At 39.0% G+C, this 20,950-nt stretch overlaps 2 protein-coding genes across 2 annotated transcripts in view; one reads left to right on the forward strand and one right to left on the reverse strand.

Annotated features, from left to right (window-relative positions):
* The first annotated feature begins 21 nt into the window (after positions 1-21).
* On the forward strand, positions 22-10,990 carry ATPsynF (ATP synthase, subunit F). The gene is made up of 4 exons (XM_045738688.2): positions 22-184; positions 4,490-4,605; positions 8,202-8,295; positions 10,672-10,990. The coding sequence occupies exons 1-4, from the start codon at positions 106-108 to the stop codon at positions 10,701-10,703; spliced, it is 321 nt and encodes a 106-aa protein (XP_045594644.1). The 5' UTR covers positions 22-105; the 3' UTR covers positions 10,704-10,990.
* Positions 10,991-14,791: 3,801 nt separating this feature from the next.
* LOC123755829 (ras-related protein Rac1) overlaps positions 14,792-20,950 on the reverse strand; it is an 88,928-nt gene continuing 82,769 nt past the window's right edge. Inside the window, exon 5 of the mRNA XM_045738686.2 lies at positions 14,792-19,987. Coding sequence (XP_045594642.1) covers positions 19,832-19,987 — 156 coding nt within the window. The 3' untranslated portion in view covers positions 14,792-19,831. The remainder of the gene's footprint in view (positions 19,988-20,950) is intronic.

A 20,950-nucleotide genomic window follows, 5' to 3' on the forward strand; every position in this document is an offset into this window, starting at 1 on the left:
TGAAGGAAGGTGTTTGTGGGTCGGGAGCGGCGGAGTGATACCCGGGGAGAGCAAGTGGGCCATTCCGGCGGTCTCTCCTGGTCAGTGTTGAGGCCGGTCGCAGACATGGGACTCGCAGACTATCCTGTTGAATACAACCCCAAGGTCCACGGGCCCTACGACCCGGCCAGGTTTTATGGCAAACGTAAGAAGGGCCGGCTGATGGCTGTGATGAGGTGTGAGGGAGGTAGTGATGCGAGGCGAGGTGGTGGTGGGGCGTCGTCTGCCAGGCTCGATCAGCTGATGATGAGGTCAACTGCCATCACTCTCGCTTTATACCAAGTCCACCTTTTTGTTCTTTGAAGCTAAATTACAATACGGTTACGCACTTGGTTTGCCGTACTTGGACAAAAAATGTAGTTTGAAGAGGTTGTATTTGTGTAGTAGTGTGTGGGCGGTGATGGAGTGCCGTCCAGTATGGGACCGGCTCCCGGCTGCTGACCTACCAACTCTTTTTTTTTCTAACCTTTTTTGAGCTGATTGCTGCTTCACTCGCGTTTATTTCCTCGACATTTTTTCGGTTCTAGTGGAACCGGTTTATTTTATACATTTTCCTGTAATTGGAAAACTGTCTGTCGGCCGTGCAAGGAATACAATGTTGTTAGGTCGCATTGGAAAGTTGATTATACTGGAGGTGAGGCGGTAATCCCAGGCTTATATGTTGTGTTGACTCGTGTGTCGGGTTTGGAATATGAGATAAAGGAAAAATGTTGACAAGTGGGCTGCCTGTGCTTTAGTAAATGCAACCAAGTCTAACCCTAATCAATGTCTGGAATAGTTATAGAAGTTGTCTAATGAGCTGTGTGGGTTTATGAAGATGCAGCACTTGGCTTGCTAATAGGCTCTATTGACAATGCTACATTGTCTCCCCAGCTTGGTGCCTTTTGATAATTGGCACAAGGGAAGCCTGACCACATTGCAAGCTGCAACAATAGAATGATTTTCAATGGGTTTTTCATGTAGTCTGTGGAGTCTATAAACAATTATTAGCCAAATCACATCTTAAAATAAGTAGGATTTTTTTGAGAGTTTTTAAATAATTCATTGTCTTGACAGGAAACCAGGTTATGCACACTGTTAGGCTTATATTGTGGTTGTTACAAATTCAACCCACAGGATTGAATTACTGACCTGCTCTAGGAGTCAACCCCACAAGAAGCTGGCTAACTCCTAGGTACCTAGGGGTTACTGCTAGGTGGATAGGGGCATTAGGTGACAGGAAACGTCCCCAACTATTTGTCCCATCCAGAATTCTCAATTGTGAGTCGAGAATGAACCCAACTGTACTTCAGAGACCCCTTAATGTAATACCTTTTATAAGACAATGTAAGTAATAATAATATACAGTACTCCAAGGTTAGTACATTTGTATTATTACTGGTAATATACATTTGGAACATATTTTAAAAATTTAGTTTAAAGGCTTCTGCAAAATTTAAACCTGTTCCACATATTTTTGTCATAGAATGTCACAATCAAATTTTGCAAATATTGGTAATAAAATTTTGATTTATCCATAGAATGGTTGTGTGCATAAGACATTGATTTGGGATGTGGAAGATGCATAGTACAGTATTTGAATTTTTATGAATTTTTAGGTTTCTTTTAATTGAGACATTTTGTTTATCAACCCCCAAGTTTTGCACCTTAAATTAGGTCACTTTTCAGATGTGCGTAAAAGTGTCTTGGAACATTGCTCTCCAATGTTGGAGAAAATACAAACAAATTGGACTCGTTTTAGTGTGGCAGTAGTGTGGTGGAGAAATAGATATTCCGAGGGATAATTTTCAAGTAAACTGGCGTTATCATATCCTATCTCAACTTCATTCTTTTGGCCTTCGTGGTCATCTCCCTCTCTTTCTCCGCAGCTTCCTCTCTCGTCGTTCCTTTCGGGTGCGCCTTGGTACCGCTCTCTCTCCCCCTTTTCAGCAATACGAAGGTGTGCCCCAGGGTAGTGTTCTGAGCACTACTCTTTTTCTGGTTGCCCTCAATGGTCTTCTTTCCTCTCTTCCTTCTGGTGTCTTCTCCGCTCTCTATGTCGATGATCTTACCCTTTGTTGTCAGGGTGATGATTCGCCTCTCCTTCAACGCCGGCTTCAACTTGCGATTGATGCCATGTCGTCTTGGGCCACAGGTCATGGCTTCAAGTTCTCTACTTCTAAGACTTGTGCCATGACTTTTACGCGGAAACGGGTTGTTCTTCGTCCCTCTTTGTCACTTTATGGTCATCCCCTTGAATACAAAGATTCCGCGAAGCTTTTGGGGTTATTCCTTGACACTCGTTTGTCTTGGTCTCCCCATATCTCTTACCTCCGTGTTGAGTGCTCTAAGTCCCTTACCCTCCTTCGGGTCTTGTCCCATACTTCTTGGGGGGCAGATAGGCGCACTCTCCTTGCTTTACATTCCTCTCTCGTCCTGTCTAAGCTCGATTATGGTTGCCCTGCTTACTCGTCTGCTTCTCCTTCTACTCTTCGCCGTCTTGATGCTTTGCACCATACTGGGTTGCGCCTCAGTTCTGGTGCCTTTCGTTCGACTCCCGTCCTTAGCTTGTATGTTGACACTGGCTTCCTGTCTCTCCAGGACCGCCGTGATCGCTACTGTCTTCGGTATCTTGCGCGGTCCTTGCAACATCCTTCCTCTCGTCTCTGTCGTGCTTTAACTTTTACCCCTCCTGCGGTTCCTGTTCCTCTTCACCACCTCCCTCTTTCTGTCCGGTTATCTCGCCTGCAGGATTCTCTTTCCGTTCGTATTTCTGATGTTTCTCCTCGTGTTGTTCCTTCTTTGCCCCCGTGGAGGGTCCCTCTTCCGCGGTTTTGTACATCCTTGACTCGCATCACTAAAGCTTTTACCCCTCCTACAGTTCTCAAACGCCTTTTCCTCGAGCACTTTTCTTCTCACTCCCGCTCCGTTTCTGTCTTCACCGATGGGTCTAAGTCAGCGGACGGTGTTGGCTACTCTGTTGTTTTTCCTGATCGCACTTATATGTGTCGCTTGCCTCCGGAGACTAGCATCTTTACAGCGGAACTTTATGCTATTCTCTATGCTCTTCGTCTCCTGCTTTCTCGTTGTCAGTCTTCCTTTGTGGTTGTTGTTGACTCTCGTAGTGCCCTCATGGCTCTCGGGTGCTTTAATCCAGTTCATCCGGTAGTTGTCGAGATCCAGCATTGGCTGTTTCTCGTTCACAGTAAATTTAAGTCGGTTGAGTTTTGTTGGGTTCCCAGCCATATTGGCGTGTCTTTAAATGAGCGTGCGGATGCTGCCGCTAAGGAAGCTGTCCGCTCTTGTCCCATCTCTCGTAAAGGCATTCCGTATTCCGACTTTTACCCGGTTATCCATTCCTCAGTCCTTACCCGTTGGCAGGCTTCTTGGTTGTCTGTTACTGGTAACAAGCTACGTACTCTTAAATGTTGTGTTTCCTCGTGGCCGTCCTCCTTCCACCGTAACCGGCGGTGGGAAACAGCTCTAGCGAGGTTGCGTATTGGCCATACTCGCTTAACCCATGGTCACTTGATGGAGCGCCGCCCTGCTCCTTATTGTCCTAGTTGCATTGTCCCTCTTACGGTCGTGCATGTCCTTCTTGAATGTCCTGACTTCCAGGACGAGCGTGTGTCTTGCTTTCCGACCGCCCCTCGCGGTCACCTGTCCCTCGATAGAATTCTTGGTGACTCGGATACTTTTGATATCGTTCGCCTTATGCGTTTTTGTTCTCGTATTGGCATCCTTGGTGATATTTAGCGCCCTCTGATTATTTTGCGTATTTGATGGTGCTACATAGCCTTCCCGGTTTGGTGCCTTCTTTTGATAATTACTTACTTACTTTCAAGTAAACTATATGTAATAGATTTCTCATTAATATCTTCTAGGTCCACCAGTCCTAGCAGTTTTCCATGACATTGGCTTCTAACATGGTCATCAGTAAATTAAATTAATGATGAACTTGATATGGTGCCCATCATTTTGCTAAGCCCCAGGAAGGAAAATAAAGCTCAGGAATTGTTTCAAGGATGGCATTGCCTGAGGGGGTAATGGGAGCAGTTTAAGGGTTACCTTCAAGGTGCAGCAATCATAAAAAAATGTAGATTTATACCAGTCAGTGTGTACATACATGTTACATTTATATTGAGGTCCCCACCCTTCCCAGGATGCAACCCCATAAGAAAACTGACAACTCCTGGACACCTATTTACTGCTAGGTGAACGGTGACATTAGATAGGAAATGCATACAACCATTTCTGTTCCACGTGGGATTCGAACCTGGAATTCCAGATTGCAAGTCAAGAACGGAGCCGACTGTATTACCGGAACCCTGTACATTATTAACCTATGCCTGAAACAAGTGTGATCCAACATCTTACTGTGTTATCCAATAATGTTCCATAATTCAACAGTTAAATGTTTCAGTAAATAATTTCACATTTCATAGCATTCTGAATGATTCTAATCTTTCAGCGGATACACCCTTTGGCCAGGTGAAGCTTGGTGAGGTTGGTGGTTGGTTGGCTCGTCGCCGCATTGGTGGAATACCCAGTGCAGTCTCGCGTGCCTTTTGGAGATGGCAGCACAAGGTGAGGTGGTGGAGGGGTATTTTTTATAATGGAATTGATTTTGGGGCAGTAATGTCTAGTTATTTTATGAGCAAATTTTACAAAATAGTGTTTCAATATTTGTATTCAGTATGTTAGAAGTGAGAGGCATAAACCTAATGTGTCCAGACTTGGTTTTTGACCATTCCATTTGATTTGGAATTCCAAGTAGGGATACCTTTTATTATTTTATTTGAATATTTTTAGTGTCTTCGGAAAATGTTATTGTATTGGCTTGAAACTACAGTAGAACCTCTATTATCGAGTTTAATCTGTTCTGGCACCGAGCTCGTTACCTGGAAAACTCGTCTTCGGAAACAAATTTCCCCATTTAAAATAAAGGAAATAAATTTAATCCGTTCCACTCCCAAAAACATCCATACTTGTATGACTTTTTTTTATGTAAATATAATACTGCACATGTAAATATAAATGTTTTGTTGTAGTGTTTTAATATTTACTTTACCTTATGAAGAGTAGTTGCTGGCTTGAGGGAGACGATGGAGAGGTGGGAAGGAGGAGAGGGGTTATGGTGTGGAAGGAGAATTCACCTCAGAGTCAGGCGGACTCTCTCTTCTTGGGAATTTCACCCAAATTTCATTTCAAATGTCACACAAGGATGCGTTAGACCAGCACCAAATAAAAAAACTACGTTGATTACACTCGTTGTGTCAACAATATAATAGTCTTACCACGAAGATACAATACAATGCCGTTTTCTCAAATAGGCAACGTGGTTATTAAAGAAAATGGAAATTTCATGGCAAACATGTATACAATCCCCAAGTCGATCGGATAAGTATTGGATTTTATAGAAATATTTGCTCAAATGATGCTTGAGCGCGGTGTTTGGGTGCATTCAAGAGAAAAAAAGTGTGTTACGTTCAAGCGACATATACCTGCGAAAGTGATAACACTTTCATAAAGTGTTATCACAAAGTGATAAATTAAACATTTTCACACACTGGGTTGTCACTGCTTTATCAGGGCAGCTTTTCCAAGAATGCGTTCACCTTTTCAAACATTCCAAACACTTCCCTGATCTCAGTGGAAGAGGCAGCATCCTCCCTTACCTCCTCATTCCCTTACTATTGGTGTAAATTGTTGATGAGGACCTGCCATACTTCCTTGTGAGATCAATCACACAGACACCACACTCATGCTTTGCTATAATTTCCTTCTTGAAATCCATAATAATTGTCTTTCTTCCTCTTGAAAACACTATCTTTAGCAAGCAGCTTCTTTGGAGACATCGTGTGTTACAAATTGTAGTCGCAAAACCACTAAAAACCCAAAGAAAAGCTCAAATAAATCCAGAGGGATGCTTGTCGTGTGAGATACAACAACAACAACACTGGCGTCGGAGGCGTCCGAGAATTTGCGAGAACCCGCGAGACGCTAGGAAGCGCCATGTGGTTTCACTCGTTAATAGAGGCGAGCTCGTCAATAGACAAATTTGCTGCGAGTGGCTTGCTCGTTACTGGAAAAACTCGTTAATAGAGGTTCCACTGTACTTACACTGTATGATCTTGTTGGAATTTATCAGTAATCCAATTGTAGCTTTTTAATATTGAGAAAGCCTAATTGTAATAACTTAAAACTTGCAACACTTAAATATTGCAAATACCTGTAGTGTTTTGTTAAGATCCTTCACTTGTGCGAGTTCAAATCTTAGAGATGTTCAATTTGGAAGCTTTACTGGGTTTTCCCCTCTGCATCGAACAGTAATGGAAACCTTAGTATAAATTGATTGGTGGATTGATCTAGGAAAGGCTTGGTGTTACATAATCTAAACTGCCCTAATACTGTCTCCACTCGATCATCCGGACTATATGGAAAGGACCCCCAGCCGGATTATCACGTGTTCTGGATAATGATACTTTTTCACCTACGAGTCCAAAAGTGACTATTTCCAACTATTTTTATACTACGAACAACATGATTTGAATTGCCTTGCCACATATAATTATTAAATATTCATCTAGAAACCTCAACTTACCTTGTTGGTGTTCGTCTTCTTGATTGATGCCACACATCTTGAAGTTAAGAATTCTTAACAATTTACGTAACCTATATTAACACAACACTAAAATTAAAACTTAAAATTACTGTACAGTTCATTAAGGACAAGTTAGTTTTGACTGCCAGCTGCTGAAGCCTCACTGGTTGAAGGCATTTGGGTTGCCTGTGAGGCCTCTCTTGTTGATGGCGCTTGCTTGCCTGTGACGCCTCACTGGTTGAGGTGTATAACACGTAACTTGTCTTTAATTGCTAGGACAACCTTCTTCCTCTTAACACCTCCAGAACGATTGATACTGCTACCAGACAGCAGAAAATGTCAAAAAAATGTTCAGTTACTATGAAAATAAGTTATTTAAAAAAATATTTCACTAATGGCACAGCACTGTGGTATAACACGAGGGAAGGGAGCACATGGGTTGACCAGTGTTGGACGGGTCCATTAGGGGCAGCTATAGCACGTTACGTAGGCTGCCAGGAGGGAAAAAACTCAATATTTTTTAAGGAAACTTCAGCCTGTGCACATTGTTTTTAGGAAACTTGTATGTTATATATTTACTAGTACTTATTTCATTTGTTTTTGGCTATGATGATTTGTTCTAAAATTAATGGTAATTCCTGTACCTAGGTGGTCCCCTCCCACCCTCCCGACACCACCCACCCCACCCCCTCCTCCACCATGCGTCTCGCGCCACAGGCAAAAGGGATTAATACGGTACGGCCTGCCCCATGGCTTTCATATCCAGACAATTCAATGATTATCCGGCTGACTGTCCGGATAGTGTAACATCGGCAGCAAATTAACCGGCTCCGATTTTTTATCCGGCTAAACCAGCTTTTATTCTGCTCCCATGGCCATTTTAGCCGGATATTGAGAACTTTATCCAGTCACGGTTTTGGCCATACAAGGGCGTTTTCCGGATGTTCGAATCCCGGATAATCGCGTGGTTACAGTATATCTATATCCCTAGATGATGGTACATTATTCCTCTATCAGCACTGTATAATATGATGTATCCTCATGTAACATGTCTTGCTGCATTGTTCAAGTAAGTTTGAGACGATAAGATATATCTCTAAAAGTATAGAGTAGCTTAGTGGTGGTTATAAACAGGAGCCGCCCCCTCGTATGGGCCAATAGGCCTTCTGCAGTTACCTTTGTTCATATGTTCTTAGGGTATTTCTACCGTTTTGTTCGTTGCACTGTAATGTTCTCGGTTCGTATCTGTTGGGGCATAGATGACAAGTGCTGCTTATGTGGTTTCATTAACTTCAGTCAAGTCTAGAAGAGGTGAAAGTTCTTTTGGGGAAACACAGCAGCTTAGTTACATTACACTTAACTGAACAAAGAATAATGGTTATATGTTCTTTAGCTGAACCAATTCATTATTTATTGTGGGGGTGGAAGCAAGTAGTCATGCAATATGCCACCACATAATAAGTTTGATTTTTTTTCCAAATATTTATTGCTTTATGCATTTAATTTATTAAATTATTTGTTAAAGCATATATTTATAATTTAAGTAAGGTCTGTCTACTATTTTCAAATATTTTTTCAGTATATGCTGCCTAAGAAAACTGGATTTGCTCCCTTTGGCCAATTGATGGTGGGCTGCATGATATTCTTCTATGCTATCAACTATGGAAAGATGAGTATGTTGAGAATAAGTTGTATTGTATCTTTGCTTTTATTAAGTTAAGTGAAGTGAAGTAATCTACATATATTAGTGTTATAATGTTTGGCAAACCTCGGTAAAAGGGGAAACATTTAACTAATATTGGGTAGAAAGATTGTCATTTTGGTAAGGAAGATAAATATTGCTTCTGAAGATTCTACATTACATATTTACAGTAGTATTGAGATGGTTTGTTTATTACACCTAGACATGTCATGCATTCTTGGGCAGGAGTGTACACAACCTTGCATGTATGTAGCAAGCAGATTGTCAGTGAAATGCCCTTTGTATTTTACATAACTAATTTGCCTTTGGTATTCTGTACCTAGTGCAGTAATTGTATCACTTCGGCTCAACCTCGTAAGATTGAGTTCCATTAACTTTTGTAGCTTAGTCTTCCTAATTCAGATACTGTGTGAACCATATTGCAAGCCTCTTATCTCGATGCTTCTAATTGGCTGTGCTGTTTTCAACGTTCTCATTACCCATTACTCATTTGGGAGCTGGTCGGCCGAGCGGACAGCACGCTGGACTTGTGGTCCTGGGTTCGATCCCAGGCGCCGGCGAGAAACATTGGGCAGAGTTTCTTTCACCCTATGCCTCTGTTACCTAGCAGTAAAATAGGTACCTGGGTGTTAGTCAGCTGTCACGGGCTGCTTCCTGGGGGTGGAGACCTGGTCGAGGACTGGGCCGCGGGGACACTAAAAAGCCCCGAAATCATCTCGAGATAACCCTCAAGATATACCCTCTTGTATTTCTACTGTTCCACTCGACCTTTTTTATTTTTTTATTTTTATAATTTTTTCCCATATTTGTAATCTTGTATTTAGGCATGTGTGCCAGTTTGTACGTACGTTTATTGTATGAATGAAGGGAACAGGTTTATATATATACATGTACAGTACATGGTTCAATTTATGGATATGAGATATAGGATTTAGAATAGTTGGTATTATCACTGAGGTTTCTTGTGCATATCCAGTGACAATGATTTTTCATTAATTTGTACACTTAGTAGATTTTGAAATTATCTACACATGCAGGATAACATATGACAACCTCGCTGAGTTTGGAAGGTTTTATTAAATTTATCTTCCCTTGTTATGCTATGCTATCTTTTTTTCCTAGTACAGTACATAAAAGTACACAACTGGTGCTTTTGTAATATATATGTATTGCAGTACTGTGCTCCTATGCCCATTCTGACATTCAAGCTACCTCTTGTTCTGAATCCAGTGATGTACATACACTAACAAAGGGTTTCCTTTTGTCAGGGATGGGAAGCTTGTTAGGTTTAAAGGGGGGGCGAGTCTAGTTAATACAGCCCATCCTTCTGTTTTGGTAGTACTTACAGTAACGATGAGGACCATAGTGCACATACTGATGTACAATGCAATTAGAAAGTAGAAATTGGTTCTATTGAATTTGGACAAACTAGTAAAAAGTTTCTATTTGTTGAAAAGACGAACCTAATCTTCCTAGGCCTAAAATATAGAACTTGTGCTATACTAGGCCTAGGATTATTTATTTTTAAATTTTTGTAATAAACAAGTCTGTAAAGTGAATAGTACAAAATTTTATGCTTTATACATCAGATTTTGTTCTGTGGTGGTTACAAAAATAAACATTTAAACAAGAGGATGTGTTGGCCACTGACTGGCCATTTTACAAGATGCAATCCACAACACTTGACCAACTTAGATATATTACTACTTTAACAAAGGCAGCGGCTGTAAGGAAACTCGGAATGTCTCGCCCCAATAATTGAACCCGGGACCAATTGAGCCGATTGTGCTAAACACTGTTTCCATAAAGGGTGACTACAGTGCAAAGTACAGAAAAAAAAGTAGTTGCATGATGCTCATGGTGTCATATCTTCAGTTGTCATATACACTTTGAAACTACTGCTGGTTTTGGTCTCCACAGCCTAAGTTGCTCCTCATTCTGCAAAAGTGAACTTCCTAATTTTTTTTGTCAGCTTTGCTTCCTTAGTGAATCTAGTTATTTTTTTTTAAATAAGTCACTTCCTGTTGCTATTTTGGGCATAATGATCACATACCTTTGCAAGAAGCAATTTAACACTTCTAATCTTGTAGCTTTATATATATATTTTTATTTATTTATTCTGGAAGCCATTTAGTTGCATGTCCATTTGCCTTTTCCAATTTACTGATTGGAAAAGTTATATACTTCTTGAGATATGGGTGCACCAAAACAAATTTTGGTCTTGAAGGTCTTTAAAAAAAAAAAAAAAATTTGCCATCCATGTGAGGGGGGGCAAATGAACTTGTGTAGGCTAAGAGGATGTACAAGTTAATATTCATACATTGTTAATTTATAAATTATTTTTCAGTTCAACACAGAAACCACAAATACCATTGGTGAGCATTGCTTCTGCGGGCAAGTGATTGGCTGTCTTTGGTATGGACAAGGATGTCATCAGTAGCATTTTACTGCCGTCAATACAAGGATTATTATTTAGGCGGTAATTCCTTTACTAAAAATCATGTCAACACTGAAGTCACTAAAGATAGTTTTGAAGTATTTCCAGCAATGTTGTCATAAGGCAAACATGAAATTGTTACTTTTATTTGTTCAAAATATAGAAGGAAATGAAGAATTGTATAAAAATGTGTCGTATGGCCATTTGTGTATAAAATATTGAAATTCTATGTACATTTTTACTCTACCTTTTTTTGCTGACAATGCAGTAAGGATTGTAACCAAACTGCCATCATTCATTTTGTAGAACTGATAACCTTAAGTTTAATCAGTCCGGTAAGATTTAATAGATCAGAAGTGGGTTGTCTTTGGCATCCCTATTAGTTTCGTATACTATTTGGCTTTGAGTTGCCAATGTCATTGTGGGGAGAGCCCCTGCAGGGTCTCTTTTTGGAATGTTTAGGCACCTGCTGGAGAAGAATTCACATACCTACTGTTAGGTCCTAAGTAAAGCCTATCTTTAATTGTTGGATCAAGGGTTTCCTGGCCAGACAATCTGCTTTAGCCATCACTCCTAACAATTTTTTTTTTTTATTATTATGGCAAGTCGGGTTGCCTTGTGAATGCTGTTCCCCATTTCCAGTTTATCGCACATAAAAAACGAGAAATAATAAATTAAAGCAGTCAACACTAATCATAAAATATTTTCCTGCCACATTCCCCATTGACAGAATTTAATTTATATATGCTTTGTCAACACTTAGTGGCCTCCATACAACTATTTGCTGGGTAGAAATATAAATAGCTTGAGCTACTCCATCACTTTGAGATGTGTTTTGTCTATAAGTAGTTTGCATGACTTAATTCCCTCTAACACTGCATTTAAAATTTTCTGATGTATATTTTTTTTTCCCTACTCTAATCCTTTCAAATTATAACTTGTAACTTTACATATACAATATACATGCCCTCTTAAGCTCTCGCCAACAGCCGTGCTGCTACATTTGATACAATCGGCCCACCTACTAGGACCAATATTTTTATCTATCATGTGTTGACTTACTAAGGCCATTATTATAGGCCATCTTGCCTTCCATTCCAGTCAGGCAAATGTATCATTGAATTGTAGTCTCAGCCGGCAGACTGCAGTACTCTCCAGATTTGTGAAGGTGGTTCTGGATATGGTCACAGTTTAGCTTCAATTGCATCACCAGATCATCAATAGGAAGCATGGGACAAGATTTAAAGAAGGCAAGGCCTTAAAAGAAATAGCTGTTAAAAGATTAACCCAGAGTTTAGAATTCCCTTTATAAGGACAATGCCCCCTCCTTTTCTGGCCCGTTGTTGCTGTGAGGGGGCGCTTGATGGGCGGCTGCTGGAGTGTTCGAGCTGTCTAGTGCAGTGCAGTGAGTGCAGCCTGGAAGAGAGATCGCCGCCGGCAGACGGCTAATTCTATTCTTTTGTTTTGGAAGGAGAGTGCGGTGGCCCATAGGACCATCCGTATAGCTAAGTGTGAGTGTTGGAAGTCTTAGGTTTCCACCATTTCCTCCGAAACTCCTCTGCCGCAGGTCTGGAAGTGTATCTGCAAGATATCGGGTAAGTTCATTCCCGATGTCTCGCCGGTCCTTCACCTCCGAGGTACTTACAAGAAAAAGGGTTGAGAGAAAAAGAACCATAGCATGGATCAGGATGAGCGCCAAGCACCGGTTTCTGTGTGGTGAACACTGATCAAAAGTTGCAAGTCAAAATTAGCATAAAAACCAAATTTTCAAATGAAGAACAGACACAGTAAAGACCTGATATGACAAGGCAAAAGAAATTAAAGATATGGTGCAAAACTAGGCAAGATTAGGATCAGAGAAATTAGGGTTAGGTGAAGCCAGAAGAAATGATTGGGCCAAGAGGACTGTACTCACCTGGTTGTACTTGCAGGGGTCGAGCTTCAGCTCTTTTGGTCCTGCCTCTCAGCTGTCAATCTACTGGTATACAGATTTCCGAGGCCTATTTAGTTCCATTATACTGTATCTACATTTGAAACTATATGGTGCTGCCTCCACCACTTTACTGTACTGCCCAATGCATTCCATTTGTTAACTACCCCGACACCAAAATTTTCTAATGAATCTCTTGGCTCATTTGGCAACCTGTCCTCGACTCAAGTCCATTACATTCAGCGGTCAACCCCACAGACGCATTCATCAATTTTAACATGCTGTTCATTCAAAACGGGAATTTTCGCAAGTATAAATTAATATTATAATATTAGCATATTGTGTATATATAGGCATAGGTTAGGTGTTTAGGTTCTGTTGGCGATTATTTGTATTTGTAGTACGTGGGTGAAGCATTTATAGCGTTGTGATTCGAACAAAATTCGTCAGTGAAGCACTTGTTCCGGATATGTTCGAACGTTAGCAGTTGAGAGTCGTGTGTAAACCGCTTTTCATTCATAAACAGGGGGTTTGGCAGATGCATGGAATCACTTTTGGATCTTTGTTTGGAGGACGGGCTGCATTTGGATACTCCGTTTCCACTTGTCCCTCAATGTTATAATTTATATGTGTGAAACCTATTATTACACCATGTTAAAAATGAAAATGCATCTGAGGACGGCCACTGATCTAACGAGCCTAGCCTGAGGAGGAGTTATGCAGAAGTGACAATCCTGAAGAGAGCATCTGGCTGCAGCAAGAATTACTGACGACAGGAGGGTCGAAATATTAAAAATTTATCTTTACCACCTTAATGGGATGGCAACAACTGCAATAAAGCCAAGAGAATGTGTCAGCCTGGAGGATAGGGTAAACCTAGGCCTTGTGGATGTAGTCATATCCTCACGGCAGGCCTCAAGTTGACCTTCCACCCTGTCTTAACATGGGGTGGAAGGAGGTAAGTAAGTAATTATCAAAAGAAGGCACCAAACCCAGAAGGCTATGTAGCACCATCAAATGCGCAAAATAATCAGAGGGCGCTAAATATCACCAAGAATGCCAATACGAGAACAAAAACGCATAAGGCGAACAATATAAAAAGTATCCGATTCACCTAGAATTCTATCGAGGGACAAGTGACCGCGAGGGACGGTCGGAAAGCAAGAAACACGCTCGTCCTGGAAGTCAGGACATTCAACAAGGATATGCACAACTGTAAGAGGGACAACGCAATTTGGACAATAAGGAGCAGGGCGGCGCTCCATTAAGTGACCGTGGCTTAAGCGAGTATGACCAACCCACAGCCGTGCCAAAGGTGGGTGGAAGGAGGATTAATGCTGATGCTGCATTCAAAAGATTCTTTAGAGATAAGAATTAGGACCTCATCAACGCGAGATGAGGCAGCTAGGGTTGTGGCTGTCTCCTTACAGGGGACCTCAATGACATGGGTCCCCTCACCACATCAAGAAAAAACCTATCTAGATCTTGTAAAAGAAAATTCGACAGTCTCGGAGCCAAATTAATTTTGTAATTATATTAATTATTGCCCCATTTTCACTTTCATTGAATTGTGAGGGGGGTTCACATTGAAAATGTAGCATTATATTATAATGTTATACTGTACATTAAAACGTAGCAGTTGTATTTATTGTCTTCACACTATAAAGCATCACAGAAATAAGTATAACTGCAACCATTTCATACAACTAAGTGTATACAGCACTTAACTCAAAGATGTCAAGCCTGGGAGAATATTCAGTACAGGTTGTGGCACAACAGGTGTACAGTATACAGTAGTGCTCATTTGTGAATTACTATATACAGTACATTACACCGGCACGTGCATACACACCCTTTTTACAAACCACCGACACTCATTCTGTGTAGCATATATACTCAATCTATGCAAATTGAGAAAATTAAGTACCTTACAGACATTATATTTGCTGAAATTAACTATCAACTTTCACAAGCAAACAAATATATAAATGGTATTAAATTCTATGCAATAAATTTCATGCCATTTTGTTCTTAAATAATTGTAAAAGGTTTTCCAAGAACATCACACAGTGTACAAATTAGGAAAGAAGAAGGATTAGGTAAAATAATTATACAGATTTATTTCATATCTTGACATCCCTATTTACAAATGTAAAAACACTTTACAAACTTCAACATGTTAATCACTGAACTTTGTGCACAATTAGGCTACGCAAAATGACCAGTGGTGCCTATTGCATTATTTAGGTCTTGTACATACATTCTTTACAGCATGGACATGGAACTCTTGCCAAAATGCAGAGAGAACTGGCACAGATTATGCCACTGGTGTTGAAAAGGCCAGCACAACTGGTTACAGTAGATCATGTCTCCATTACTGTATACAAGGTGAAAACTTTGGAGCTATACCTACTTCTAGGATTTAAGATACTCAAGTAGTTACTTTGTGCAATCAAGTTACATTTTGATGCCCTTCAATCATACAACAAAAGGCAAATTGTTTTATTTTCAGACTGTGCACAACTGTTGTCAACACTAACCAACAGTGACATTTGGCAAGAATTCTTAGTTCATTTTCTATTAGTTTCAATGCCAAAAAATTATAAATTGGATGGAACTTTACCTTTTCTCCCCCCCCCATTTCAAACTACAGTACTTACACCAATGCTCAATGTCCATAGCCTATAAGGTGTGTAACTCCTCTACAGCTTCACAAAGGGATAAGAATTTTATTAGCCTTTTTTTTTTTTTGTTACAAGGTTTAAACCCCATTATCTGGGAAAACAGGCATTACACACAAAGTAGCACCTATCAAATTTCTAATTACCAATTAAATTCCAGTACACAACATCAGAAGCATGGAAATAACCATCTTCCTTATTTTAAAGAAACACTACATCACACCGAATTATTTTCACTTTCCTATATGAATGGGAAAGTGTGAAAATTTATTCCAAAATATTTTGGTTAGGCTAACAGTGATTTTTTGCACTTAAATGCTGGCAACCCCCTGCCCCCATAAGCACACAAAATGTTTGAAGAATTCTACGTGGTGTGGCTATTACTCTAGTGAAGCAATCATGTGCTTGTACTGAATGTGAGAGGACTGCCCTATCAACTGTCAAACATGTGAGGTATGTCAGACTGCAAGAGAAAATATTATTCATAGATCAAAGGGTTAAATTTGAAAAGGTGTAGATTACAAAAATGTACTCTGGAGTGAACAAGGCTAAAAAATAAAAAGCATTAGTGGAAGAAATGACATTCCCTTCACTTTACCACAAGTTCTTTCCTTGGTGATTAAGGCCAACTAATCCACTACCTTGTGTAGACTATCAGTATTATTTTCAAATGTCAAACCAGTAATATTTCTTTTCCTTTCATGAAATCTGTGCAAAACCACCACAGAAAGTGTTGTACATAATATTACGAACATTTTCATGCTATAAGCCAACTTTGTGAAATCTTTAATACAGCAAAACTGAAGATTATGCACATCTTACAGTAAACAAAATATGTGTTAGCACAAACTCATTTAATTGAAACAATATACGTAGACAAGTATTTATAACAAGTATTGTCCTTAAATCAAATTTCAGTTTTGTCACTTCCAAATATTTTGAAAACACAATGTAACTTGGGACAATAGGAGTATGTAATCAAATGGGTCACAAGAACTAGTTACTACCAATATTTCATATTACTGTACATGTGGGAAGCTGGGTTCTGAGGACATTTGGTCACATACCATTACCAATCACGTACAAAACTCGCACTTTGAGAATTTCTTTAAAGGTACTACACATCACTAGGGAGGCGAAGAACTCGCAAGAACTCTAGGAAAGAGCTCTTAACACCTCGGTTGCACCTTAATAAAATTGTGCACTTGACTTTGACAAAGTTTTAGCCTAAATGTTTTACTTTATATATTTATTTATTTATAGTATACTAAAATAACTAAGCCAAGTACCTTTAGAGTACAACATTATTTTCAAAGGCAACACATTCTATTATTGGAAAGGTGAAAGATAATGAAGTTTTATTTAATCTGAATCTGCTAATAATGAATAATAATTTACAGATTGTTGAAGACAGATCACCATATTTGGTTACAAACAAGAACATAAAATCTATGCTGCATTACAAAATATCTGAAATGTCTCCTCCCCTCAAAATCAATGTCAATAATTACTAGTTTTCTTGCTACATTAGTGAGCAGTATGTGTGTATATCCATTATACACATGAATATATACATACAATCACATAAGATGCTCCAAAACATTAATCCATAGTTAAAGCCATTTTACTTGTCACTATCTTACATCATCCAATAGGTATCATTAACCTTGGCAGCATATATAAAACATTATGTACAAGGAATATTTTCACTATTAACATTTACCGTAAAGCAACTCAAAAACAACAACAATTGAACATGCAATGATTTTTCCATGAATACTTAGTTTTTTGGATGTATTGAAGTGGCAGATGAAACCAGACAAATCCATCCGAGAAAAAAGTTTACCTTACAATATAGCTAATTAGCACTGTAGTAATAATAGTAATAATATTAATGAAAATAATAATATGGAAGCATGTAATCATAGAACAAGATATGTTATAAATACCCATGACAGTTTACAAACACTAATGTACCATTAAAAATCCCCGGTTAAAAGTGCAAAATGACAAGAGAATACCAAGGCCCTCTGCACACTTTGTGTGTGTGTGTGTGTGTGTATGTGTATGTGTATGTGTGTGTGTGTGTGTGTGTGTGTGTGTGTGTGTGTGTGTGTGTGTGTGTGTGTGTGTGTGTGTGTGTACACCACAGTGCTATATAGCCACCCTGGCTGAACACTTTTTGATAACTACTTACTCCACATACAGTGGATAAGGAGGGCACTGCATTGATATATAATGGCATAATATCTTCATTGAATACCTCTCTATCAAAGACTTGTTGCTACACATCATTCAGTGTAACTACTGTCAATGTATCATTAAGATCTAAATGCTTCACTTTTATCTGTACCCTAACACAAAAAGGCTAGTCTTCACTGGTTTTACAGACTACCACTGGGCAGAAGTGCCAAGATTAACAAGACTATGATGCTTAGTAACCTTTTTCATCAGGCAGTAAGGTATAAACCTTCAAATCTGCAATGCTGTATTCAAGCACTTACAACTGAGATGCTAAAATATCCTGGCTAGCCAAAAGCACTGCCAAACCTAGCTGATGGCATGTTAGCATCATATCTTATGTATACTTATCCTGCAACCATTATGGAAATGTGAAGATATGAGTTCTTAATACTTTAACATTGCTAATTCCAATGTTTACTATGCAGTTGCACCAAAATATGCAATTATATGGAAATGTGAGGAGTTTTGAGTCTTAAGGCTTTTTCTTGAACATACCAGTACCTGTAATTCATTAAAATTAAATCTACTTCCACGATTTATTCATTCACAGGAAAGACCACTAGCTTGCCAAATTAAGAACACCAGAATAGATATTACTACTGCCGCTTTCAATCGTTTCACTTTGAAAGGCTACTAGATACAAAACTTGAAAAAAATATTAACTTTTTAAACTCTGGGTGGTTACAAGGTTGCTGAACTAGTCTACTAAGCACAAGATGTGACAAGTTTTTACATGCCAAATAAAAGATCTTCACAGCAAACCTCATCCCATTTAGCATCTTATATTTATATAGTTTGTGCATAAATTTATAAAGACAGTTTGGATGAGAGCTGAAGGATGATTATTACGATACTGATAAAAATCACAGATATTAATGGCTTTTACGCCTATTTCTCTCGGACACTTCCTGTGTTATGCAAGGTGGCCCCAAGGAAAGCACTGAAGCAGCGCAGCCACACATTTTATAGTTTCTAAAAGCTGCATTTCTTGCTATCATTCACCTATATCATTTCTCTAATATACTAGAAACTTTTAAAAACCTCCAAGGGTGTTAACGCATCACCACGATGAGTATCCATAAAGTACAGTACATTGAAACACTAACTCTGGGTCATATTTCAGATATGTCAACTGCAAGCCTCATTAAAACACTAACTTTCCACAATTATTTCTACACATGACAGTTCTTAAAAAAATAAATTAAATCATGATTCTTTATGGAGACTGGCAAGAAAATGTCAAATGATTTGTTGCCATCAGACAAATCAACACACGCATGCACACTGGTGCCTGCATCAGTTCTTGGTAACTAAAGCAGAAATTATAGCATTGATACTCCAACATTTTCTTAGTTCTCATCTTGAACCGGAATATAACCATTACAATTCCCAAAAGCAATACAACAAGGCACAAATTATGTTCTCTCAAGGATCATAAGTGCATATAATGTGTTGACTGCTGGAAGAGGTTCAGCATGTTCTGTTAATACATCTGCTGCACTATAATCTGTTAAACTGCTAATATGGAATGAAAAATAAAATTTATATTACCAAAATTATACAAATGTAATGGAGGTAAACAATGTGTGATTCAATGCTGTAAACAATATTGCAAAGACCAGTTAAGTATACTCAACCTCAAATTTATGATTACACTAAATATGTTTAATTCCTATAAGATTCACGTAGGTTTTTGTGCTTGTACGATGAAAGTCTCTTGGAAGTGAACTACAGACATTCAAATTTATCTGATTAGTAGAAAAATTAAAAATTCTTCATAGCTCTAAATTAGTAATAATAATAAAAATGGGTACATTACTGATGTGCAGGGTTTTTAAGTGTTGCTAATGTGTCTCCCAAACAGGGGTTGTATAAAAAAAATTGCTTTTCATAAACCAAATACCTTTGACTCCAATTATGAAATTCCATTCATTGGTTTTTGTCTTGACAGACATTTTTCCTCACGTTCAACAGGAAAAATCACTTTATATAGCAGTATAGTAACTGTCAACACATAATACACAATTCACTTTAAAACCATACTGTACGGCTTCCTATGACATATCAGAACCAAGTGGCCAAAAGGAAAAAAATACCTTTATTTGGGGACACGTTTGAGATACTGATATATCACAGATGGTCAACATGATTCCAAAGCCATGACACAATTAAAAAAATCCACTCATTTGGGGCCTAGATAATCATCTACTGGGCTTTAAAGGAGGGTACATTTGCGTTTCCTATTTGGGGGTTTAATAGGACACAGCACAGCACGAATAGCTTCATCAAACACAGTCTTGAGTCCCTTCTGGGTTAGAGCAGAGCACTCCAAATACTTCGTGGCACCAACCTCCTTGGCCATAGACAGACCCTGCAATATACAAATATTAAACTTACCACCAATTCTCAATGATTATGTTTGGAGCTAATGCACCCTGATTAGATTGGGTTTGATTAGGTTATGTTAAATACAAAATTATGAGCACAGTTGTAGTGGATATTTTATTGACTTAAAGAATTGCAATCGGGAAATCATCCTGACCTACGATGGATCCTGCAGTCTCTCCGAGAGACAAACCAGGGTTTTACACAATTCACCCGAGTAGGTCAGGATGATTTCCCGGTTGCAATTCTTTTAACCACGTCGTAGCTTGGTCAATTAAGGCAGCGTCTGGGATCCTCTCAGACGTAGGTTCGAACCCTCATCACGGCCCTTGTGGATTTGTTCATTTGATGCATCACACTAATGTGATTTCTGTGTGTAATTTATGAATAGTACTTGGGAGTGGAAAATAGAGTCAGAAAAATGGTGAACAGGCCAGTTTGATTAATCATCCAAAACAGATTGTAAATACTTGTTATTATGGATCGCAACCTAATCAAACTTCACAAGCAAGGACAATAGACCAGTGCAACCAGCCTCAAATCCAAAATGATGAGTATTCAGCCAATTCAATTTTAATAACTTATTAACTGGACACTAATAAACAACATCCTCACAGAAATAAGTTGAGAAGACCAGCTGGATAATGCAAATCCATGTTAATGCCTTAAGATATTAAACATAGTAGCAATAGACATACCTGTATACTCAATTCACATTCCACTAACAAATTCCACCAAGAAAAAATTATGCAAATTGAAAAGAGAGAGGAGTGCTCTCTATAAGTGAAGACAATAGAAAAATAGACAATATTTCTCTGTAGAAAGCTACAGCGAAATAGACGCAATCAAACTACACCTGCAAAATCATTTAATCCACAAGAGAGACCAGTGAAATCGAGAACCCAAAATGTTTCTCCTATTATGCAAAGTCTAATGCAAAAACCCTTTA

The sequence above is a fragment of the Procambarus clarkii genome, chromosome 43, assembly GCF_040958095.1.
Source record: "Procambarus clarkii isolate CNS0578487 chromosome 43, FALCON_Pclarkii_2.0, whole genome shotgun sequence".
In the NCBI taxonomy this organism is placed as follows: Eukaryota; Metazoa; Arthropoda; class Malacostraca; order Decapoda; family Cambaridae; genus Procambarus; species Procambarus clarkii.